Consider the following 25093-nt stretch of genomic DNA (forward strand, 5'->3'; position numbering starts at 1 on the left):
AATCGTCACTCTGTTTTACCCAAAGGCAAAACTGTGAAGGCACACAAGAATTCCCTGGCTATCAGCACGACTGGGCCCTTCACCGTCTAAGAGGCTGACAAAGAAGGCGATGCAGAGAAGGGCTTGGGGAGGCAGGAGGATGCGACCCGGCGCCGCCCGGGGCTCCCGGCCGAGTGCAGAAGCGGAGGAAGTTGTGATGCGCAGGGACCGAAGGAGCGCACAGGCGGCGGTGTCTGGAAACACCCGGAACATGCTAGAAGGAAGTGGTAATGCCTAGATCCCCAGTGCGCATCGGGGGGCCGAGCTCGGCTAAGGGACGCGCGGACAGAGCGGAGTTTCTCCCTAGTTTACCGCACAAGACTGGAGAGAAAGGAACCGTGGGAAGCTGCCCACTGGGGAGAACCGAGGGGGTCGCCGCACAGACGCGCCGCGAGGCCCCGGGGACTCAGGCAGGGAGGGAAGCGGAGCGGCCCCCAGCCAGGATCTGGGCAGGAGAGTCTTGAGGGAGGATAAAGGGAGCCAGCGGGAGGCTGGGCAAGGGGCGCGCGGGGCAGCCTCGGACCGGAGGCTCAGAGCCCAGACGCGGGCCGGGCGTGGCCGGCAGCTCCCCGCTGGCGGCGGCGGCGGCGGCGGAAGCGGCTGCGGGCTTCCCACGTCCAGACGGCGAGCACAGGGTTAACCCGCGGCGGGCCGGCGCTCGGTTTCCAAGGCAACGCCGGCAGTTCCGGCGCGCAGGCTCGTACCATCGCGCGCGCGCGGGGGAGCGCGGGGGGCGGGGGCGCGGAGGCGCGGAGAGCAGCGGGTCCGGCCCGGACGCCCCCGGCGCGGCCGCCGCTCGCCCCGGGTCGGCTCCGCGCGCGCGCTCCGTGCCGGCCAGCGCTGCCCCGCGCGCGGACGCGGGGGCCGAGAGCGCGCCGGCCCGAGGTCCCCCCGCTGGGGAGGCCGAGTGCGGGCGGCCCGCTGGCAGCTTTGAAAAGCGGGCGAGGACAAAGGCGGCCGCAGCCTCCCGGCGCCCAGCCCGAGCGCGCAGCCCGGCCCGCGGGGCGCCGGAGGATGCGGCCGGGGGCGCGGCGGCGGCGGCGGGGCGGCGCGGGCCGGGCGCAGCGGGGCTGAGCCCAGCGAGGGCCGGGCCGCGGGGGCGCCCGCCCGGGATGTGAACGCCGAGCGCGCCGGGCGGGGAGGGCGGGCAGGAAGGACGCGCGGACTGGAGGAGGAGCGGCGCCGAGCCGGAAGGCGGGAGGCGCGTCCGTTGGGCCCGCGGCGCGGCCGGCCAGCCGCCTCGTCGCTCGGGCGGGAGCGGGGCCCGCGCCTCCTCCCCGGCGCCGCGGGGAGGAAGATGGAGACGCACATCTCGTGCCTGTTCCCCGAGCTGCTGGCCATGATCTTCGGCTACCTGGACGTGCGCGACAAGGGGCGCGCGGCGCAGGTGTGCACGGCCTGGCGGGACGCCGCCTACCACAAGTCGGTGTGGCGGGGGGTGGAGGCCAAGCTGCACCTGCGCCGGGCCAACCCGTCGCTGTTCCCCAGCCTGCAGGCCCGGGGCATCCGCCGGGTGCAGATCCTGAGCTTGCGCCGCAGCCTCAGCTACGTGATCCAGGGTATGGCCAACATCGAGAGCCTCAACCTCAGCGGCTGCTATAACCTCACCGACAACGGGCTGGGCCACGCGTTCGTGCAGGAGATCGGCTCGCTCCGCGCGCTCAACCTGAGCCTCTGCAAGCAGATCACCGACAGCAGCCTGGGCCGCATCGCCCAGTACCTCAAGGGCCTGGAGGTGCTGGAGCTGGGCGGCTGCAGCAACATCACCAACACCGGCCTCCTGCTCATCGCCTGGGGCCTGCAGCGCCTCAAGAGCCTCAATCTCCGCAGCTGCCGCCACCTCTCGGACGTGGGCATCGGGCACCTGGCCGGCATGACGCGCAGCGCGGCCGAGGGCTGCCTGGGCCTGGAGCAGCTCACGCTGCAGGACTGCCAGAAGCTCACGGACCTGTCCCTGAAGCACATCTCCCGGGGACTGACGGGCCTGAGGCTCCTCAACCTCAGCTTCTGCGGGGGCATCTCGGACGCCGGGCTCCTGCACCTGTCGCACATGGGCAGCCTGCGCAGCCTCAACCTGCGCTCGTGCGACAACATCAGCGACACGGGCATCATGCATCTGGCCATGGGCAGCCTGCGCCTCTCGGGGCTGGACGTGTCCTTCTGCGACAAGGTGGGGGACCAGAGCCTGGCTTACATCGCGCAGGGGCTGGACGGCCTCAAGTCCCTGTCCCTCTGCTCCTGCCACATCAGCGACGACGGCATCAACCGCATGGTGCGGCAGATGCACGGGCTGCGCACGCTCAACATCGGCCAGTGCGTGCGCATCACGGACAAGGGCCTGGAGCTGATCGCGGAGCACCTGAGCCAACTCACCGGCATCGACCTGTACGGCTGCACCCGCATCACCAAGCGCGGCCTGGAGCGCATCACGCAGCTGCCCTGCCTCAAGGTACTCAACCTGGGCCTCTGGCAGATGACGGACAGTGAGAAGGTCAGGTGAGGGCGGCAGCACCCGTCCCCCCCGCGCCCCCCCCCCCCCCAGTCCCGCCCTGTTCGCCCTCGGGCCGCGGACGCGGTGGGGCGATGACCGGAAGCCCCCAGGCTCCCCTCCCCTCTTCCCTTCTCGTGTGTCCGGGGTGGGGGTCCCTCCACCCTCCCCCCCCCCCCCCCGCCCCTCTCCTGTTCCCTGAGGGTGTGGAGATGGACCCGCCGCCCACCACCCACTCCTCCCGTTGGGGGTCCGGAGGAGGGACTGAGCTACTGTGTCCGCGCTGCGCCTGGAAGTGGGGGTGGGGGTGGGAGTGAGCAATCCCTCCAGCCCTGGGGAGTTGAGGAAAATGTCTGCCTTCACTTAAGCTTTCATTTGAATACTGTGATCTGGTTTTTATTTCCAAATGTATAAAAGCAAACCCAACTACAACGGCCTTTTCACCCTTCTTCCACTTTGTAACTAATCCCAGTCTCGCCTCATCGCTCCTCTGACAGCACTCTGCTACTCACGCTCATTTCATTCGTATTGTCTCTTTTTTTATTTTTTGAAGAAACTTGACATCAACTTGTCTCTTTTTTTTCTGCTGAGTATATTCTATATATTATATATATATAAGTTATATATATATATATATATATATACACACACACACATATATATGTCTGGCTACCTCGTTTTAGTTTACTTTTTTCTCTGAAGCCCTGGAATTCTACAAGAGAGATATTTTGAGACTGAAACATTTTTGTGCCTGGACTGGAAAGATGCCCATTGGGTTTGTACGTCTTTTTTCGTTTTGGCTTCTTCCCAAGCCCCATCCATCCAGTGCTCCCCACTTCACATTTCTGGCTCTTATTTTTCTTTTTCTCCTTGTCCGTAAGCATTTGAGGACCCAGCCCGTGCTCCTAAATCTTGACTTAATTTATAGCACAAATGTGTGGGAGACATGAGAGTTGGACTGTTGTTTTTTTTTTTGTTTGGTCTGTCTGAGGTGCAGATTGTGTCTTGAAAATGATGATTATATATGCAAAGTCTGCCCTGCCCTCCCTCTCTTCCACATTTCCCCACGAAAAGGTCACAGTGAGGCTTCCTGTAGGGAGCAGAGGAGCTGGAACTGGCACTGGCTTAGAGAGGCCCCGGGCCCTGGTGTGAAGGGAGGAGACTGAAATTCATGTCTTATCTCTATTCTGTTAATAAAACAGGTGTTGGTGGGTTTTTTAAAAATTCTGTTTCTAAATGGAGGAATAAACGCCTTGCTTTATTTTGGTGGGGGTTGGGACTTGTGGCTTTAAAAAAAAAAAATCACTTCTGAGTAGGATGTATATTTTTCTGTTGGAGTTTTTTGTTCGTTTTGTTTATTTTTTTAGAATCCTCCACAGCAACATGCGAGACCATGGAGTTAAAGAAACCCAGAGACCTTTATCAATTAATTGTACTGTTTGTGAATTTGTATAAATAATAACAAAGATCCTCTTAAAACGTTTATATTCTTACAGTAAAAGGTTAAACTGATATTTATATAATAAAAGAGGAAATATGAAGTATGTTTTTTGAAAAAAAAAAAAAAAAACCAAAAGCCTTGTATCTGTGAATTATTTTTAAGGCAGTGTGTGTGTTTGGGTCCAGGCCAAAGTAGGAGGTGGGTTTGCATCTCTGAAGTAAAAGTATAAGATGCAGGGTTCGGTGGAGCCTGTGTGGTGTGAGGAAGCTTGTGGTGAAAAATTTATCCTGTATAAAGTTTACTGCTGACATCTAAATGTTCTGTTGCTAGAAATGTGATTAGAATGGAGATTTATATCATTTCTGAACTGTCAACAACATGGAAATTTAAAGAAACTGAACAAAATGAAACTTTTGTAAGAGTCACAATTCCACCAGGGTGGCCAGTTTTTCTCCACAAGGTCTCCACATGAGACCTAGGGGAGATGTTTGAGAAATGGGTCATGAGATGTGGAAGTGGGAAGAAGGATGGGTTTCTTGATCCCTAGAGGGTATGGGGGAGGCTGCGAGAGGGCGGGGCGGGCACCAGGGCCATTGTTGTTGGGAAAGTTAAGGGCACTCAGGCAAGCGGACTGAGCCTCAGAGGGAGCTGTGGGCAGGGGAGGGGGGCACCCGGTCCCTCCTTAGCATTCTCCACCAGCCCCACTGAGTCGGTGGGGAGGCGGGCCTGGAGTTCTTGCCTATTTGCATTTTAAGAAGGAGGCGGGCCTGGAGTTCTTGTCCATTTGCATTTTAAGAAGGCAGCCACTCCATCCGCTCTGGTGGGTTCTTAGCCTGCACTGGGGCAGAATACCAACCAATTCCAGCAAGGAGCTCCTTTTGGTAGACAATAACTAAATCATCTGACACCCTGTGGTTGGGCTGTGGAAACAGAAGTGTATATAGCGAGGCTGTTCATATTCCTGGTTTCACATAGGCCTGTCTGGTTTTAATACTGATCTCAGAAAACGCTGGTCAGAGCAGCACAGCACTTTCCTGGATCCACACCTCTTTCCAGGAAGAGAGCAAGAACCAGGTTTCTCTTGGGGAAGATTGTTCTGTAAAGTTTCCAAGCTCGCTGCTGGGGCTGATCACAAAAGCCGCATTGTTCCTTTTTGGAGAGCTTTCACAAGTGGGTCTAATGGGGCCTGACACTAGATCCATCTTCCTTTTCTTTGGGGAAGGTGTGGATTTGTCCCTTTCCTCTTAGGTTACAGTGCTTACTGCCTGGGGAAAAAAATGTGTGAGCCCTGGTGAGGACGAACTCTGAATCAGGGTCAGCTTTCTGATTCAGCGTTTGCCTCTACAGCCCCCACAAGCAGTTGAATTCTCAGACTGGTTTTCTTCTCCCAAGAGACTGCAGGGCTGTGCACATTCAGCCAGTAAAAATCTGACCACCTCCTAAGTCTTAGACTCTGTGGTCACTCTGATTTAATACGAAAAGTAATCTGCCAACTGTAACCGGAAGGTTTTTCTGCTTCTCCGTTTGTTTTTTACTTTCAAAGTTAAATATAAGCTTGATTCAACACTGGTAAGTTAATGTTTGGAAGTTAAGATCGGGGGCCTAGTTCCTCATCCTGAACTGGGCATACTTCAGAATCCATCTGGAGCGTCTCTGGCAAACAATGAACAAACCTCCTTCTTCCATCAGAGGCGACTGTCATCCCTCAACGTTTTGGGACGGAAAGAAAGGAATTGGGGTTGAGACCCTGTGTTGTGCTTTGCCTATGCTTGTACACATCTAGTCCTCAAAGTGGCCTGCTGAAAGGTACCCTCTTTTCCAGGTAAGAATACTGCTCGCCTTAAGTCAGCCAGCCACTGAGTCCAGGCCCTTCTGCTCCCCAGGAAGGATCCGCTACAGACTGCACCTTGGTTTCATGGAAGGTGACCTCCCGGAAGTGAGTGCTGGCTGCCTGAATGCAGGATGGACAAGCTCAGGCCACAGGGCACCACTTGAGAGGGAGAAGTGGGTTTGGCCTCACTGTACCTTCAGGAATAGAAGGGGATTTTAAAGAAGAGCAGCACTTAGAACTCGAGTGGATACGTCATTTGTGGGTGGTACACACATTAAGAGGCACTGCAGGGCAATTTTTAGAATAACAGAAAAAAACCTGGCTGGGGTGTTTGCTGAAACTTCAGAACTGACAAACCAAAATAGGAACTTAGTGTCAACCTTATCGTCTAGAAGCAACAAACCTCAGTAGGAACTGTCTGGGTGGCAGTCGGGAAAGGGTTCCCCCTGCTTATCCACAACACATGGGGCAAGAATGTTGCTTAAAAGATGACCTAAGCGAGGGCGGGGTTCAGGCAGCACCTGCAGCCCCTCCAGGACCAGGACAGGCCCCTAGCTAAGAGTGCTGGGTATCCCGGAATAACTCCCCTCCTCAGATTCCTTCCTGCCCAATTCCTCCATCCTAAGGTGCAGGGGTAGGGGCCGGGGAGGGTGGGGGGGCCCACTTGATTCATTCCGAGTTTGGCAGCAATGACAAGGATGCTTGCTCAACTTACGGTACAACCTTAAATAGTTCAGAAAATTCAAACTGATCATATGCTTTCATGATTCAAATCAGCCAACAGAGATCTGAAAAAGCAAAGGTTCCTTTTATGGAAGGGTTTTTTTTTTTTTTTTTTTTTTTAAATATTTATCAGGCTACGTCGGGTCTTCCTTGCACCATACATGCGCTTAGTTGCTCTGAAGCGTGTGGGATCTTAGTTCCCTGACCGGGGGGACCAGGGATTGAACCCACAACCCATACATTAGCAAGGCAGAGTCTTAACCACTGGACCAGCAGGGAGGTCCCAGCAGTTTCTTTTTAAAGCTAAGAGCCTTCTCTTAAATGGAGACATATGCAAACTAAAGCACGGCCTTTCCCCCACTTTCTCAAAGTGGCTACTAGACAGGTGCTGATCTCCAAATATTAGTAAAATCTTTTCCTTCTGACTTTGAGAATTTGAACTTAGGTTTTCAAAGCCAGAGAAGAGGGTCAAGGACCCCAGGGAACACCGTGTTCACAAAATATTTGTGCTGAGTTGTGTCCAACTCTTTGCAACCCCATGGACTCTAGCCCGCCAGGCTCCTCTGCCCATGGGATTTCCCAGGCAAGAATACTGGAGTGGTTGCCATTTCCTCCTCCAGGGGATCTTCCCAACCCAGAGATCAAACCCCCATCTGTCAGGCAGATTCTTTACCACTGTCCCCCTGGGAAGCCCAAAGAATTTTGTTGTTGTTCAATCACTAAGTCATGTCCGACTCTTGGTGACCCCATGGACTGCATGCAGCGTGCCAGGCTTCCCTGTCCTTCACCATCTCGCAGAGTGCACAAATTCATGTCCATTGAGTCCGTGATGCTAGCTAACCATCTCCTCCTCTGCTGCCATCTCCATTTGCCTTCAATCTTTCCCAGCATCAGGGTCTTTTCCAATGAGTTGGCTCTTCACATCAGGTGGCCAAAGTATTGGCACTTCAGCATCAGTCCTTCCAGTGAATACTCAGGGTTGATTTCTTTTAGGATTGAGGAGTTTGATCTCCTTGCAGTCCAAGGGACTCTTAAGAATCTTCTCCAGCGCCACAATTCAAAAGCATAAGTTCTTCGGTGCTCAGCCTTCTTTATGATCTCACATCCATACATGATTACTGTAAAAACCATAGCTTTGACTGTAAGGACTTTTGTTGGCCAAGTGATGTCTCTGATTTTTAATATGCTGTCTAGGTTTGTCATAGCTTTCCTTCCAAGGAGCAAGCGTCTTTTAATTTCATGGCTGCCGTCACCGTCCGCAGTGATTTTGGAGCCCAAGAAAATGAAATCTGTCACTGTTTCCACTTTTTCCCCATCTATTTGCCATGAAGTGATGGGACCGGATGCCACGAATAACACTCTCTTATTAAGAGATCAGATTTGTAACCAAAACCCAGACCTCCTACAGCTTCTGACAGCAGCCCCTCTGCTCCCAGGGCCCTGCTGTGGCCACGGGGCCAGTGGTCGCCCCTCTGCTGCCCTCCTCCCCCTGCATCAGTTGTCACCCCCTTTAAAAAGCTAATTCTGTGCCTTTACTAGAGGGCAAGACCTAAACTGTGTGTCACCGTGACCCATGAGGAGTCCGGGCTGGAGCTCTGTGGATCCTGGGAAGCACAGGATTAGAAATCGGAAGCCAGTGCCCGGGCCACACCTCTGTCTCATCTTGTCGAGGTCCTTGTTCAGAGTGGGGAGCAAGCAACAGTTTTTGAAAAGTGAATGTTATCACACAGAGAAGACCTCATATTTGTGCCCGTGCCAACTATTAACAACTTAGAATGTCTCCAGGGTGAGTACACAGCGGGGAGAAGAGCGGACACTTAGGTCTCGGATAGAAGACGGATATTTCCAGACATCGCACCTTTAAATGTCCACACCTGGTCAGTGTCAGCCCTTTCGTCTTTTCCAGGAGTGGCTCTGACATTGCCTGCTGGAGCTGCCTGTACCGAGTGCTGGGTACCACACTCAGCCGCTCCTTCAGTCTAGGGGCAAGAGGGAGTCGGCCAAGAGCAGGAGACAGCCCCAGATGGGGTATATTAACGCCACCCCCGGCAAGTAAAACAGAATCCACGTGGAATTCCTCTACCTCCTGTACGTTAACACAGAAACGTGCACATACTTTCTTAGAAGACTTAAAAGCATTTTATGAGCTCGTCACCCTTCCACTCTGTGTAAAGGACAAATGCCCCATGTCCTTGTGTGTTCACTTTCATCTGTGAGTGTGAACAGCCTCCTGGTCACACATGCCAGGCAGAGTCGAGTGGGATGTGGACACCGCCCCCGGGTGCACGGAGTTGGGACCCTGTGCGGCTTCCCCATCTCACAATTCCTGTTTTCCCAAATCTGGTAGATACTGGACATTTCATTTTAGAAATGGGGAAGGAGGCTTGACGAGGGTAAAAGACCGTGCCCAGGTGATGGCCCCAGGTGTTCCCCATCAGCGAGGAGGCCTGTCCCCAGCCAGCGGGAGCCAGATCCTGGTTGTTGAGCTGTTGCTAAGCAACACCGGACACCCCATCCCACTTCTGAAGGAGCTGAGCCAGGGAATGTTATTTTCACCTGGAGGAAGCACCCTGAATGCTGAAAGTTTTGTGTTTTGGTTTTTGGGCCTCTCCACGTGGCATATGGGATCTAAATTTCCTCCAGCAGTGATCTAACCTGTGCCCCCTGCAATGGAAGTGTGGAGTCCTAACCATGGGGCCACCAGGAAAGCCCCCTGTAAGTTATTATTACTAGTTAATAAGTGTTAGACTGTGCAGACTCAAACGCGGTGTCCAGCATTTTGCAAGGAGCTGGAAAGCTTGTGTGAGGATTTGGTCAACGGCCTTAGGGTACCAGTCCCCCAGTCGGTCCCCTGCTGTCCTTCAGCACATGAGCCAGCCCCCAGCACTGCTGCGTCACGGACACTGCACACACCTCCACGCTGAGAAGTCACAGCCCACCACGCCACACACTCCGGGCCGCCCAACTCAGAAAGAACTGAGCTGTGGGAACATGGGCTGTGTTCTCACCACTCAAGGATCAAGGGTCTTGACTTTCCAGCTGTTTTACCTACAGATCCCTCTTGTCCCGAGAGTAAAAGGGTCTAGTTGCTCCCACTGACAACCACTTCTGTCTCCCACTCCTTGGTGGACATAACCAGGCTCACAGTGCTGGCGGAGACCGTCCCCACCCCACCCCCCATATCAGGGTCTGAGCAATGGGAGTGGCACCTCGGGGAAAGAGTTGAGTCCAGATTCGTTTTTTATAACTAGCGTGAAATTATTCCACATGGCTTGGGAAGTATTGTTTTCCTGGTCTAAAAAGATCAGGAAAGTATCTACTACAAACGTCCGTAATAACGTTTCTCCTTAGGAAATCTTACCCCAAACCGGCAGTTTTATATGGACACTCGTGCACATTTGTGTTGGAATAGCTACTGCCTTCCATTCTGCTTTTTGAGAAGCAGTCTCTAAATAGAGAGGAACCCCCAAAGCAGTACTGATACTCCTCAGAATCTTTAGTAAAATCACTGAGGCCAAAATTGGACAGATGGGTAAAACGGGAATTGTAACAGCTACACACCTCAAATTCTTAGCCTTCTCAGATGGAAGACAAGCTGACTATGGCTTTCAGGAGGCATGAGACTTGGGTTCGATCCCTGGGTCAGGAAAATCTCCTGGAGTAGGAAATGGCAACCCACTCCAGTATTTCTGTCTGGAGTATCACCATGGATAAGAGGAGCCTGGTGGGCTACAGTCCATGGGGTCGTAAAGAGTCGGACATGACTGAAGCAACTTAGCATAGCACATTTTAAACTTTAACTCCATGGCTCAAACCCTACTGCTATGAATTACCAAAAAGAAAAGAATAAAAAAAAAAAAAAAGGGCCAGCAAGTGTGCCTTGAGCAAACTATATGAAAATACCTAATTAAAGTGACAACTTCTAGCTCTTCTAATTCATTTCAAATGGACAATCTTTAGAATCTTTAAGAGATATGTGAAAACAGTAAGGCAGAGTTCCGTGGTCTGAACTTTGTCAAGCTCCCAGTTTGCTGCCGCCAGAAGCAGAGAAAGGCCTTGGGGAGTTTTGAGCCTAGACAGGATGGACGACTGGGCTTTCCAGCTCCCTCAAGTCCAGACGCCTGTCAAGGGGCGACAGGACAGCGTGACCCACGGGAGAGGCAGCTGGTCCATCTTTCCTCCACACAGGAGGGTCTAATTCTCAACAGGATCACAGGAGGACCACTGGAAATGCACCCCAGTAAGCAGGGCACAAGGTTGAGCAGGAACAGCCCCGCCCCTTCTTGCTTCAGAATTGAAACCGTGTCCACACAAGTTAGGAGACAGGTCACGGGCGGCCCCTTGTGAAACGCAGGGGTGGAAAGTCATTCTCTCCTCCTGGGTTGCTCCTCGACCTCCACCCCCTCTCCCCCAAACCCTCTCCCACCCGTTCAGCCTCCCCACCGCGGGGATGGCCCTGGGCCGTGTCCACACCAGTGTCAGAGCCGGGGGTCTGACCTCATGCTTTCCTTTACCCCAAGTTCACTAGGATCCACTGGAGGGCAGAAAAGTAAAGTACCATTCATACAAAATTCTACGTATTTTTTTTTCCACGTGGAGGCTACCACCCTCTTTATCCACGGCGCCTGTGAGCTTTGCGTCCAGCCAGCAGGTGGCAGCGTTGTCTGTGAACTGCTGCCCAGTTCCGAGCACCCGACAGAGAACTTCAGAGCGGGAGAACCTCAGGCCTCCAGAAAGATGATACGGAATTTTCCAGTTTCATCCGGGTCAGGGATCCCCGTCCTGGGCACGCCGTTCAGGGAGCAGGTATCAGATGCGCCCTGAGGACGGTTCCCTGATGTCGCTGGCAGGGACCAAATGTCACTGATTTCAGTTTAAGACCATCATATATAAATCCTGTTAGATTGGCATATTCAGGGGGTTGGGGAGAACAACTTGGGAAAATGTTTGCCCTCATACATGGAAATATCCATTTTAACAGGAGGAGCGAAGGTGCTGGCTTTTTTCAACTACAAACCAGAAAAAAACAGAAGTGTACTGTTTGTGATGAAAAATTCTAGAGCTCCTTGGAAAAGAAACAACTGTTTTAAAATTTGGGGAGTATCAATTCTTTTGTTTTTAATCAAAATGAGTATCTTCTAAAGGAACCTGTGAACCTGAGAACGATTAAAAGGCCTGATAAAGCAGTGAGGGGCTCGCATTCCTAGATTCCTCCTGGGGGAAACAGGCATTAGGAAAAGGCAGCAGAAATAAGGAGAAAGAACTTCTGAGCCAACCTGGCCAGATTCCATAAAATGGCACACGAGGAACAGGCTGGGGGCGCCTGCCATCTTGGTCTTGATCATCTGGCCTCAGCAATGGAAACAAGGCTCCAAAGGGCAGCTGGTACAGACGTGGAATAAAAGCGTGGAAGCCGGGAGGTGGCCGTGCCTCGCCAGGCCAGCCCGACGAGGCTCGGCCCCCAACCTGGTGACACCAAGGTGGTTTTTGGTTAGGAAATGGAAGAGGAGAAAGGAGAAGTTTCTGGAGCTCAGGGCCCAGGCCTGCAGCTGATCACCACTCCTGCCAGCGAGAAGGCTGAACAAAAGCAGAAGCCCTCTGGGCAGCTCCATGGACTCTCAGGCCGAAATACATCACTGTCAGCGACCCGCAGAACACAGAGATTCAGGGAAAGAACCCAGATAAAGAAAAGAGGACACAGATCACTCAAGTCAAGCAAAGGGGACCAGGTGAGGTAAGCGCAGAAGGACCGCCAGCCTGGTCCCCAAGAGGGGCTGGGGGTGCTCATCTCCCCAGAAGGGGCTGGGAGCTCGGGTTTTCAAGAAGAGAGGCCTTCTTCTCTGGTTGTGTCAAATCAGACACCAGACAAAAATCCCAGCTACAGTTCCCAGGCTGGGAATAAAGTGATATGTCCCCCTGTGAGGTGGTGGGTCTCCTTGTAAGGTGGGGGGTCCTCCCTGTGAGGTATCGGGACCCCTGAGAGGTGTTGGGCCCCCCTGTGAGGTGAAGGGTCCCCCTGAGAGGTGTCGGGACCCCTGAGAGGTGTTGGGTCCCCTGTGAGGTGGGGGGTCCCCCTGAGAGGTATCGGGACCCCTGAGAGGTGCTGGGTCCCCCTGTGAGGTGAGGGGTCCCCCTGTGAGGTGTTGGGTCCCCCGTGAGGTAGGGGTCCCCCTATAAGGTGAGGGCTCCCCTGGGAGGTGAGGGGTCTCCCTGTGAGGTGTTGGGTCCCCCGTGAGGTGGGGGGTCCCCCTATAAGGTGAGGGCTCCCCTGCGAGGTGAGGGGTCTCCCTGTGAGGTGGGGGGGTCCCCCTGTGAGGTGAGGAGTTACCCTGTGAGGTGAGGGTTCCCCCTGTAAGGTGTCAGGCCCCCCTGTAAGGTGGGGGGTCCCCCTGTGAGGTGTCGGGTCCCCCTGTGAGGTGGGGGGATCCCCCTATGAGGTGGGGGTCCCCTGTGAGGTGAGGGGCTCCCCTATGAGGTGAGGGGTTCCCCTGTGAGGTGTCGGGTCCCCCTGTGAGGTGAGGGGTTCCCCTGTGAGGTGGGGGGTCCTTTGTGAGGTGAGGGGCTCCCCTGTGAGGTGAGGGGTTCCCCTGTGAGGTGTCGGGTCCCCCTGTGAGGTGGGGGGCCCCCTGTGAGGTGAGGGGCTCCCCTGTGAGGTGAGGGGTTCCCCGTGAGGTGTCGGGACCCCTGAGATGTGTCGGGTCCCCCTGTGAGGTGAGGGGTTCCCCTGTGAGGTGGGGGGTCCCCTGTGGGGTGAGGGGTCCCCCTGTGAGGTGTCGGGTCCCCCTGTGACGTGAGGGGTTCCCCTGAGGTGGGGGTTCCCCTGTGAGGTGAGGGGCTCCCCTGTGAGGTGAGGGGTTCCCCTGTGAGGTGTCGGGACCCCTGAGAGGTGTCGGGTCCCCCTGTGAGGTGAGGGGTTCCCCTGTGAGGTGGGGGGTCCCCTGTGAGGTGAGGGGCTCCCCTGTGAGGTGTTGGGACCCCTGAGAGGTGTTGGGTCCCCCTGTGAGGTGTCGGGTCCCCCTGTGAGGTGTTGGGTCCCCCTCCCAGGCTTCAGTCATTGCTGTCCCCCTCCAGGCCGTCACTGTCATCAGGACGAAGGTGTCCCTGTCCTGCAGGGAAAATTAGCCGGCCTGACAGTGTCCTAGGGATGTTGTGACGGCCCCTGTGTCCTGAGGCTCCGCTGGCCTGGACTCTGACCCTCAACCCCCAGGAGTGGGGCCTCTGTGCCCTGTCCTGGCTGCGAAGGTCTGGCCGGCACGCGAGTCGTCCTTCCGTCCCTGGCCTGGAGACCCCAGCACAGTGAGCAAAGCCAGGTGGCTGCACCCACTGTGCACACACCCTTCCGCTCCCCATGTCCGCTCCCTCCTCCCCACAAAACACAGGGGCCACGCAGCCAGCACTGGCCCTTTGAAGTGGTCCGGCCGGGCCGCCTGCTCCCTGACTCCGTGGAGACGGTGATGGGGTGGGCACGACCTGGAGCAGGCAGGCCCCTCCGTGCAAATGCCACAGCCTCTTGCCACCACCTGACCCTGATGCCTGGAGGGAAAGACCCACGAGGAGCCCCCATGCCCTGGGGTTGGTCCCCTCTCCCCCATCTGCTCCTTCCCCTGCACCTGCTGGGGACCTCACGGGGCTGCCGAGGAGACCCTGTGGGTAAGTGGCCGCCAACACCTTCCCGCCCTCCCAGAGCCCTGCCCGGCCCGCTGGTGCTAATCCACGCGCAGAGCGGCTCAGCGGCTCCGCTCCCCTAAGCCCCTGATAACGGTTTTACTAAAATCCTCTTTTGATGGAAAAAAACCCCAGCTGGACATTTCAGGCCTCGCACAATGTCCAGGCCTGCGGGTCCCCTTCCCACTTCACAAAGGCCTCTAATCAAGTGGAAAATGTGCTGGAGGCCAGAGGTTGGCTCTGCAATTATTTTTGAAGGGATTACGGAGAAGAATAGGGGCAGCGAGGCCCTCCCCTGCTTCGTTTTCCGCTGGGTCCTCGATGGAGACACAGGGGGCCAGTGGCAGCCGCCCAGGGTCTTACCTCTCCTTCCCTGGAGGAAGGAGGGCAGCTTTGAACACCCTGACTTCAGGGAGACAGGGAGAGGCTGGAAGCAACACGCAGGCCCTGTTCTGACCCCTGTTTAAGCCCCTATTTATAAAGCCATGGTGGGGCGGGCTCCCGTGTGTGGGGAGAGCCCTCATTCATTAACCTCTAACCCTGATCTGAGTGTGGAGGGGAGGGTCCATACGCCGCGGGGACTGCGAGCATTCAGGGGGCTTCCCAGGCTTTGCAGGGCAGAGGTCGTGTTCCCAGTCTTGCCGGGTCTCCTCCCCCTTATTTATATACGTTGACCCTTCCCCTCACTCTGAGCAAATATCCAAGAAACTCCTAATGCACAACACGGATAAGAATGCAAGGTGCCCACCATTCTTATCAGCCTACTTGGGATCTTTGTTGAGAAATGAACGCTACGGAAGGGGATGTGCCCTCCCTGTGCACTGGGAAGGACCTTTTCTGACGTCATTTGTACAGGAATATTCCTTACAGATTAACTGCTGAAGATGAGCATCTCCAGTTGGCCCTCTGTTTTCATCCTTCTATTTCAGCCTAGAGAAACCTCATCCCTCCAGACCAGCTGGTTAGTGATGTATGCAGATCCCCAGTCAAAAGGACACGATCGCAAATTCCTAAACTCACCCTGGGATGGTCAAGGATTAGGCTGTTCGGCTCTGAGAGGTAGAGGTCAGCATATATATCAAAATAAATACCAGGCTGAGTGATCATTTTCAGATCCTCTCTTCAAAGTCGCTGAAATGACTTTGGTCAAAAAACAACAACAACAACTACTACTTCTACCAGCAAGACAACAAGCCTGGCCTGTTTTCATCAGCATAAACGACTTGCCGACACATTCTGCCTCATTGATTTTCCAATGCTCCTGCAGAAAGACCTTAAACCGTCAAAAAGTAGATGGGGAGAAGCATGACGATTACATTTAGGATATTACACCTAACACGGCGCAGATTTGACCCCAGTATTTGATGCTGGCCCTCCTAGTGCCTTTGGTGGGTATGACAGGAGGAGGGGAACACAGTCTGTCTGGACCCGCTGGGGTCCTTGACCCAGATCGTGACAAACAGGCTTGCAGAATCATTGCTGCTTGTTATCACAACTCAACAGCCTTCTCTAGGAATGAATGAGTAATCTTCACCCTGCTGGACAAGAAGATGAACTTTGAAAAAGTGCATGGCAGGAGAAAGTGGACCACCTCTGAAGCAGAGCTTGAGGGGGCCCGACTCCCGAAATAAGAGCAAATCACAAGAGAAGCCTGCCTTTCACGGGAGGGCTCCCAAAGCTGCCTCCCCTGGCACACTTCCTGAGTCACTGCCCAGAATGCCTGTTTACCGCAGTCCTGGGCTTATCACCCTCATTTTCGGATTCATCGTTCTCCTTACACTTCTCCATCCTTTTAACAAACTCTGCGGAACAAAAGATCAGTTGTTTTCAAAGTCGCTCTTTCAGGACTTCCCTGGCGGTCCGGTGGCTAAGACTGCACACTCCTCCTGCAGGAAGCCTGGGTTCCATCCCTGATCAGGGCACTAGATCCCACATGCCGCAACTAAGAGTTCGCATGCCTCAACTAAAGATGCTGCGTGCTGAAACTAAGACTTGGCAAATCTGTGTTAAAAAAAAATAACCCATGAGACTTTCCTCGTGGTCCAGTGGATAAGAATCTGCCTTGCAACGCAGGGGACACAGTTCGATCCCTGGTCCAGGAACTAAGATCCCACACGCCGCAGGGCAACTAAGCCTGCGTGCCACAAATAAGACCTGACAGCAACCGAAGAAATGACTATTTTTAAAAAATCATCCAGAATAGAAAATTTTGGATGACAAAGCTGCCCTTCGACCTCCATCTGAAGCCTTGTCCCTCCCCCCAGGGGCTCTGGTGACAGTGGCCACATCCTTTTGGATCCAACTCCAGCTTTCAGAGTTGCCAACAGTAGTGAGGTGATAAATACCCCCAATTTGGGGCTGATAACATTATCCTTGGGGCTTCCCCAGTGACTCAGGGGTAAAGAATCTGCCTGCGATGCAGGAGATGTGGTTCGATCCCTGGGCCGGGAAGATCCCTCAGAGGAGGAAATAGCAACCCACTCTAGTATTCTTGTCTGAAGAATCCTATGGACAGAGGAGCCTGGCAAGCTACAGTCCATGAGGTTACAAAGAGATGGACAGAATTGAGCAACTGAGCCCTCAGTCTTATCCTTGGTCTGTATAAGATCTTGAAATTAAGCACTAGCCAGCCTGGGTGAGACCCCTAGAGGGTCCAGAGTAATCGGACCACTGAAGCCCTTTTCCCCGGGCTCCTGCTCCAGAACCTCTCCCAGGACGATGAGGCTATCCACGTGGAGGTGACAGTCGAGCGCAGGGCCCATAATGCCTGAACCCGGCCTTATCACTTGTGGAGCTAAACTCGCTTAAAGAGTCTATAAAACACGGACAAGTATCCCTCTGACCAACCCGTACAGCGTGGGTACACATCATAGGAGCCTGCTGGTTTATTGGGATTAATTGCTAACTAATAGTTAAAATGCTAGAGTTTATGAATGACTTGTTAAAAATACAAATTAGTGTGGGCTCAAGGCTCTCCTTTGCTTGGTAAATATTTATTTGGCAGCAATGGTGGCGGAGGCCCTGGGCCAGGCAGGGGATGGAGGCCCCTTCTCACTGGGGGAGAAGGAAGAGGCCAAACTGGGAGCCGCCCCCAACCCGCACCAGACTGCTCTGCGCTGCAGCTGGGACCTGGGGGTCCATGGGGGAGTGCTTCTGTGTTTTCGTGGAAACAAAGTCAGAGATGGGGGTCCCTGCTACCAGGAGGGCTCGGTGCAGGAGGCTGGGCTACAGCCCAGGAAGGGAGCCGAAGTTCACGCAGTCTACCGCCAAGTTCCCTCCAGCCCCAGCTGCTCCCTTGGGTCAGCCAGGCTAGGCTTGACTTTGTCAGCAATGCACAAGCTAAAAGCCTCCGGGGAGGCCAGGCCGGCCCAGGTCCCTGACGTCCAGGACCGTTTGCGTTGTCCCTGGTCCCCTCCAGTCATTCTGTTTTACTAGAGAAAGCATTTGTGAGAAGGAAAGGAACAAGGTAAGGGTTCCTCCTGCCAGTGGAAGCCAGTGAAATGTAGACAGAACCTTGCTGGCTGTGCAGGGGGCACCATCTCCACGGGCATCTCTGAATGGACAGAAGCCCGAGGCACAGGCTCCCTGTGGCCAGGACCCCGTTGACCCAAGATCCTGGAGAGGAAGACGGTTGAGGGCTCGAGCCCAGCCTGCACCCCAGGCTCAGTGAGTCCCAGGATCCGAGATGCTGTCCCCGCAGCCCTGCCCTCACCTCCCTCCACATGCAGGAAACTCCAGCCCAGCTCACTCGCTGCTGCTCCCGGGGGGCCGCCGGGTGCCTTCACGGGCTCCCAGAACCGCCTGCTCGGAGGCAGAGATGGCTGGACAGAAGCCAATAGCAGCTCTGGGGGCAAGGGCGCCAGTGCTGGGGGTGGAGAGGGCCCACCAGATCCCAGAGCATCTGGGAGCCGCGAGGGCAATGAGGAGGAGGACATGGTCCCAGTGCCCCTGTGAGTGTTTATTCAAAGTGCCTTTAGGGGCTGCCCTGGCGGTCCACCGACTAAGACTCCGCACTCCCAAGGCAGGGGTCCTGGGTTCAATCCCTGGTCAGGGAACTAGATCTCACAGGCTACAACGAAAGATCCTGCATGCCACAACTAAGAACCTTGTGTGGCCAAATAAATAAATAAAATTTTTTAAAAAGTAAAGTGCCCCAGTCCTAAACAAAGACCTGTGCTTGTATTCGTGCTTGTATCAGGGCCAGGCAGGCAGGCAGGCAGATAAATGAGTCTGTCTAGACTGACTTTCTTTTTGTTCAACTTTTAATCAGCATCTCCTGAGAAACTGACCTACTTTCATCTCAAAGTGGAATAAAGGAACTCTAGGGAGCAAAGGAGGCCAAAGCCGTGGGGGATCTTTATTTTTATTTTAATAGAAGTTTTTTTCTCCCTCGGGGTTTTGCTTATCTGTCCATATATGTGCATAGAAAATATTATTCTTAGAGTCCAGAGTCTGTTCACATTTGTTTGTACAGATTCCTAAGGGCAGATAAAAGACAAACAGAGATATATACTTTGATACTAACTGTTGTACTTAGATGGTGTGTTTAGATCTTTCCCATCTAGTTCAGAAGTAATTTGTTTACGACGATGGACCTAAAAATACTTTTAAATACACTACTGAGTTCATCAAAGACAACTTGTAAAAGAGCCCCTAATTTCTCCAGCGAACTCCTAGCAGACCTCTTGATGGCCTTGACTGCTGGAATTAGACTGAAGTGCTCAGGGGATACCCCGGGGCTGTGGCCAGTCAGGACCGAGGAGAATTGCTGGGGACTAAAGACATCAATAGGAGGTCAGACTGACCACGAGCAAATCCTGTCCCACCAGTTCCGTTCTCTCTGCCTCTCTTCAAATCACCTGGTCAGTTTGATCCGTCAACCTCTCTTGGTCCACGTTTCATAGCCACAGGGCCTGGATTCCACAGGACACAGCTGAGGAAGCCCAGAGGGGCGCACCATTCAGTGACATTCTCCTCTAAGCTCTCCACCAGCTGTCAGTTCAGCTCTGATGGCCACAGGGTTGGAGAAACCTTGTCTCTTTCGATTGTTCCAGAAACCGCTGTTTAAGAACAGTCTGAGGACCCTGAAAACCCTCCCCTTCCTGCTGCCCAGTGGGCCTTATTGATGTATTTGGTTGTCTCAGGTCTAGTTGTGGCATGCAGGATTTTTGTTACGTCATACGGGGTTTCATTTGTGGCGCATGGACTCTCTAATTGTGGCACGCGGGCTCAGTTGCTCAATGGCATGTGGGATCTTAGTTCCCCAACCAGGGATCAAACCCGCTTCCCCTGCCTTGGAAAGCAGATTCTTAACCACTGGACCACCAGGGAAGTCCCCAGTGGGGCTTCTGGTTTGGTCTGTAGTGTAAGGGTCCCAGGGCATGAACTTCTCTCATGCAAGCCTGGTGGGCTCCGACCTGTAGCTTAGGGAGCCTTCCTGAAAACATGAGGATACTATCCATCTTGGACAGTTTGATGGTAGACCTCATACTGAATCACCAAGATTTAGAGGTAGTGATTATCTAGTCCCCTGGCTTTAAACTTATTATTTATTTTTTTTAAGAAATAGAAGCCTGCTTTTCTACAGAAATCGTGTGCCGAAGCAAAAGAAATAAAAATTACGTGTGTAGTTGAAACTTGGGGAGGGGAAGGGACCTCCAAACTGGCCCCTCGGTAAGAACTGTTTTCATAAACCACTTGTCTAGCCCAGGCAGTCCTCGATGTTACAGACAAGGAAATGGGTCCACAGGGAGGTCAGGCCCATTTCCAGGTCTCAGAGTTAGTGACCAGTCCAGTTCCCTGAGGCTAAATTCTCTGCCCTTTCCACGGGAACACCCTGTCTTTGCGAATCTATTCTGAACCTCCTGAATTCCATGTGGCAACATTAAGCCACAAAAATGACTGACTCTGTCCTCATTAGAGACTCACCCCTGCTCATTCCCTGAGGATAACTTTTCAGTTCTTTGTGCCACATTAACTCCGATCGGTAACTGTGAATTCCTCTGGCAGAGGTAACATAGGTCAGATTCCATTAGACACATATCAGCAAAACAACAAAAAAAATTTTTTTCAAACCCAGCTCATGGTCTACAAACTCCAGTAAAATTTAATCAGCAAGAGTTTTGTACTAAACTAAAGAATCTGGATAGTGTTTTGAATTTTACTGTGAAAAGATTTGCCTGTATTGTATCTGTTGGCCTGTATTGGAAGATTTGATCATCCAGACAGCAGTGGACTTCCAAGCCCTCCACCAGAAACATGGCCAGACGTCACAGAATCCATCGTGGGGACACCCCGGCCAGGACCCTGAGGCGTTTATCCCCTGCTCCACTTCCCTCCCCAGGCAGTCAGATAAGATATGCAATTTGCTGCCCTGGCTCAGGGCCCCTAGAGCCCCCATGGCCCCCACAGGCCCCTTCTGGGATGGGCTCTGAGACCCCAGCTTCATCAGGAGCTGGATTGTTGACAAGACTGGAGAACTTGTTGTTTTAGTTGCTAAGTCATGTCTGACTCTTGCAACCCCATGGACTGTGCCCTGCCAGGCCCCTCTGTCCATGGAATTCTCCAGGCAAGAACCCTGCAGTGGGTTGCCAGTTCCTCCTCCAGGGGATCTTCCCGACCCAGGGATCGAACCCAAGTCTCCTGCTTGGCAGGCAAATTCTTTACCACCAAGCCACCTGGGCAGCCCACTGGAAGACTTACTAAAGCAATACTGTCCAAGGCAGTTCAAAAGAAGAGAAGATATGAGAAGTGGAAAGAAATGTCCGTGCATATATGAAACGGGCAGGCAGAGGCGGGTATGGGATGAGGGGTCAGCACCCTGTGAAGGTGCCTGGAACCAGGGTCCCTCTGACTCATCCCTGTATCCCTGGAGGGGGGTCGAGGAGAGGGGAGTGCTGCATTTTCAGGAAGGACCGGTCGCGAGAGCGACTACAATGAAAGGGAGGTTGCAGGAACGAGGAAACCGTCCATACAGGGTATAAACTCAAGGCCAGGATCCAAGCAAAACATCGAACTGAAAAGAAAAAAAATAACAGAAACATTTCAAATGACAAAGTTGAGACTCTGAGGCGGCTCCTCAGATCTGCCTTTCACGCTCGACAGCCAGAATTGGAGCCCTGTCATCTCCAGACACTGGGTCGGGGATGCGCCGGGTCCCTGGTGCAGAGGGGTGCCGGGCCATGGGTACAGAGGGTGCCAGGTACAGAGGGACCCGGCCCAGGGTACAGAGGGGCGCCAGATCCCATGTACAGAGAGGCCCGGCCTGCCACGCAGGGGTCAGGGCAAGGGCAGGGACAGGTGTGTGTGGGCCAGTGCACCCCCTACTCGGGTTTCTCAACCATCAGCTTGCACTTGGAAACTGGTACTAGAACAGTTCATGCTGGGACGCTCCCTGAACTCTTGCCCTGGTCTCCTGGCACTTCTTACCTTGCAAAGGGAGGGAAACTTAACAGCACAGAGAAAACAAGAGAGAGAGGATGAAATAATTGTGAAAGCACTTGTTAGCACTGAGTCATGCACACACATGCCTGGGAGTGGTAAGGGGACCGTGTGTTCTGTGATACGTCTGATCTCAAGGGGCGGCCAGGCTCAGCTAAGGCTGAGAAGCCAGCCAGGGTCTAAACACCAGGGCCTTTTCAACACCGCCGTACCACACGGTGGTGGCAGTGGCGGCTCAGTCGCTCAGTTGTGTCTGACTCTGTGCAACCCCATGGACTCTAGCCCACCAGGCTCCTCTGTCCATGGGATTCTCCAGGCAAGAACACTGGAGTGGGTGCCATTTCCTTCTCCCGGGGATCTTTCTGATCCAGGGATCATACCCATGTCTCCTGCTTTGGCAAGCAGATTTCCAACCACTAGACCACCAGAGACGTCCCCGCTGAGGAGCATTTAAAAGTAAAAGTTGCTGGGTCCTTTCCCAGACCTGCCGATCAGAACCCCTGTGGGTGGGGCTCCGGGATCTGCCAGGATTCTCAAAACATCCCAAGGAATCAACCCAACACAGACGTCTTGGTCTCAGTCCACCGTAAGATCCCTCTTAACGGTGAGGTCCCGTGATAGATTGCTGTAACAGAAGCTGAAGCTAAGGCCCCACAGAAAAGGCCCCAGGCAGGGGCCGTGAGTGTTGGGAGTGGGGAGTTGGGAGTTGGGCGGGACCATCATGGAAGTGGAGCTGAGTGGGGACAAGGGTGGGGACTGGAACCCGAGCTCAAGGCCAAGAAGCCAAACATCTGGCCGGAAGACAAAGCCCTTGAGTGGGAGTGATGGGACGGAGGTCGGAGAGGTAGGCTGAGACCAGCTTCACACACTCATTCATTCATTCATTCACTGTGTAAACTTATTTGGAAATAGGATCTTTATAGAGGTGATCAACTTAAAGCGAGATCACTAGGGTGGGCTTTAATCCAGTGTGACTGGTGTCCTTATGAAAGGGGGAAATCAGGACACAGACAGACATGCCCGGACTGGGGAGATGATGCGGAGACACAGGGGGATGCCAGGGGTAGGTGGGGGGATCGGAGTGTGAGTCTATAATCCAAGAACCTGCAGACTGCTGCCAACCACCAGGAGTAGGGACGGGGCCTGGACAGATCCTGCCCCGTCCCCCATGGCCTCAGAGGAGCCCATCCAGAAGACGCTTTGACCTGAGACCGCCAGCCTCTGGATTGGGAGATGATAGATAGAATTTGTGTTTATTTCAGCCCCCAGCTTGGGGTTGGTGCTCAGTTGCTACAGCCCCTGGAAAGCGATGTGAGCGGTAACGGCAAAAGGATCAGAGGGAGGTTGTGGAGTCGAGCCCTGCCTGCCCATTTCCTGGACTGTGGGGTTAACCAGCTAATTATGCACCCAGGGGTGCCGGGAACCCCTTGCTGAGTATCATCCAGTGTCCATAAATATGTGCTGAGTAGTTCATGAGATGTCGGGGGAGCAGAAGGCATAAAGAGGGATTCTTGGGTAGCACGGTGGGACGTGTGGTGGGACTGAAGTTCCCAGATGAGGGGACGTCTCAGGGAGAGACCCCGAGAGGTAGCTGACACAGGAGGGACCATTGGGAGGGAAGTTTGGGCAGAGATAAAGCTTCAGGAATCGTCCATCCAGAGAGAACAGACCAGATACAGTCAGAAAAAATTATATAGGAGAAGAAAAGAGAGTAGTTGAGGGTCTCAGAAAAGAACAGAGGAAGGAGAGAGGATGTGACCAGTGGCCGAAGTTCAGGAGGAGGACGTGGCTGCAGCACACCTGGATCGGGATGCAGCTGTGACACGCGTCACATTACCTCCTGCCCAGGTAACCATGGTTCTTTCTTTTCTTTATGTGTTTTTTTTTTTTTTCAATATTTATTTGGCTGTGCTGGGTGTACTTGAGGCAAGAGGGATCTTCGATTTTAGTTGTGACAAGTGGGATTTAACTCCCAGACCAGAGATGGAACCGGAGCCTCTGCATTAACAGCGAGGAGTCTTAGTTACTGGACCACCTGGGAAGTCCCTGGGTCTTTCTTTTATCTCTCTTTTTTAATAATTTTATTTATTTATCTTAGTTATTTGAGCTGTGCTGGGGCTTTGTTGCTGCATGCAGGCTTTCTTTAGTTGCAGAGAGTAGTTGCTGCGCAGGCTTCTCATCGCAGTGGCTTCTCCTGTTGCAGCTCCTGGGCTCTAGGGCACAGGCTCAATAGCTGTGGTGCATGGGCTCAGTCGATTTATGACATGTAGGATCTTCCCTGAACTAGGGGTTGAACCTGTGTCCCCTGCATTGCAAGGCAGACTCTTAACCACTGGGCCACCAGGGAAGCCCTCTTTCTTTTTTTAAAAAACATAAATCCATGGAAAGCCTTGAATGATTTTAAATGGAGTAGCTTTTTAATTTCTTAAATTCATAAAAACATTCTCAGAGGGGGAAAAAAAGTGCATTGTTAATCCTGACTTTCAACAGCAACCCTAACCTGACAAGCTCAAAGAGCACAGGATCAAGCAAAGAATCTAGCAGCAAATATTACCTCCCTCCTGTCACAGGTGAGAACACTCAGAGAAGTACTGATCTGTAGCCCAGAAAATGGGGTTCGGGTGAAGGGCTGGGTTCTGACTCCTGGGTAAATATTTGGATCAAAGCACCAGTGGATTTATTTGTCTGCTCACTCATTTGACACGTTACTGACCGGCTGGCACTGCCCTAGAAACACAGAGATGAATCAGATCATCAAGACACTTCAGACAGGCACACAGTCGGGTAATTTTTTTAAAATGTTGAAGACCTTAACCAGAGAAACTTTAAAAAACGATACCCTCCCACTGATGGATGACTGGATAAACAAAATACGGTGCACGCACACAGCGAAACACGGATGAGCCTTGAGGACCTTGTGCTGAGAGAAACAAGCCAGGCACAAAAGGACAGGCGCCGCACGATCCCACTTATCTGGGGTCCCAAGAACAGGTGAGTTCACAGAGCCAGAAAGCAGAGGGCGGCTGCCTCGGGCTGGGGGAGGGGAGGGGGAGCTGGTGTGGAACGGAGACCGTGTCTCAGGGAAGATGAGAAAGTTCTGGAGACGGCGGTGGTGACTGTGCACGACAATGTGAGTGTACTTCCAGCCACAGAACTGTTCACCGAAAAGTGGTTGCAAAGGTAAATCTTACGTCATGCGTGTGTTGCTGCAATAATGTCTGTGAACCTATCAGGTAACTGAATACACGGAAGGATATTTTTTTTTTCGGGAGATTCTATAAGAACACAAAGCTTTTCAGCCCCCCAAGTTGCTAAGTTCTTATGCTTCCAGATTCCATGCTGAAAGGAAAGCACTCTGCTTTCTCCTACCCAGTTTGAGAGTCTCCCACGTGGCACTAGCAGTAAAGAATCCAATGCAGAAGATGCAAGATCAGATCAGATCAGATCAGATCAGTCGCTCAGTCGT

The 25093-nt window shown here is 53.4% G+C and overlaps 2 protein-coding genes across 6 annotated transcripts in view; one reads left to right on the forward strand and one right to left on the reverse strand.

Annotated features, from left to right (window-relative positions):
• WNT5B (Wnt family member 5B) overlaps positions 1–25093 on the reverse strand; it is a 79919-nt gene that overhangs the window by 36601 nt on the left and 18225 nt on the right. The gene's annotated exons all lie outside the window — the stretch shown is intronic.
• FBXL14 (F-box and leucine rich repeat protein 14) lies at positions 1122–12444 on the forward strand. Of its 5 annotated transcripts, XM_027540942.1 has the most exons (5): positions 1124–1426; positions 1528–2530; positions 5791–5904; positions 11122–11328; positions 11504–12444. In XM_027540942.1, exons 2-5 carry the CDS (start codon positions 1601–1603, stop codon positions 11567–11569), a joined length of 1317 nt encoding a protein of 438 aa, XP_027396743.1. In that variant the 5' UTR covers positions 1124–1426; positions 1528–1600; the 3' UTR covers positions 11570–12444. The 5 variants fall into 5 exon arrangements, with proteins under 5 accessions (XP_027396741.1, XP_027396740.1, XP_027396743.1 ...); XM_027540940.1 differs by having other exon boundaries at positions 1122–2488; XM_027540939.1 differs by having other exon boundaries at positions 1123–2530.

Source organism: Bos indicus x Bos taurus, chromosome 5 (assembly GCF_003369695.1).
Source record: "Bos indicus x Bos taurus breed Angus x Brahman F1 hybrid chromosome 5, Bos_hybrid_MaternalHap_v2.0, whole genome shotgun sequence".
NCBI lineage: Eukaryota > Metazoa > Chordata > Mammalia > Artiodactyla > Bovidae > Bos > Bos indicus x Bos taurus.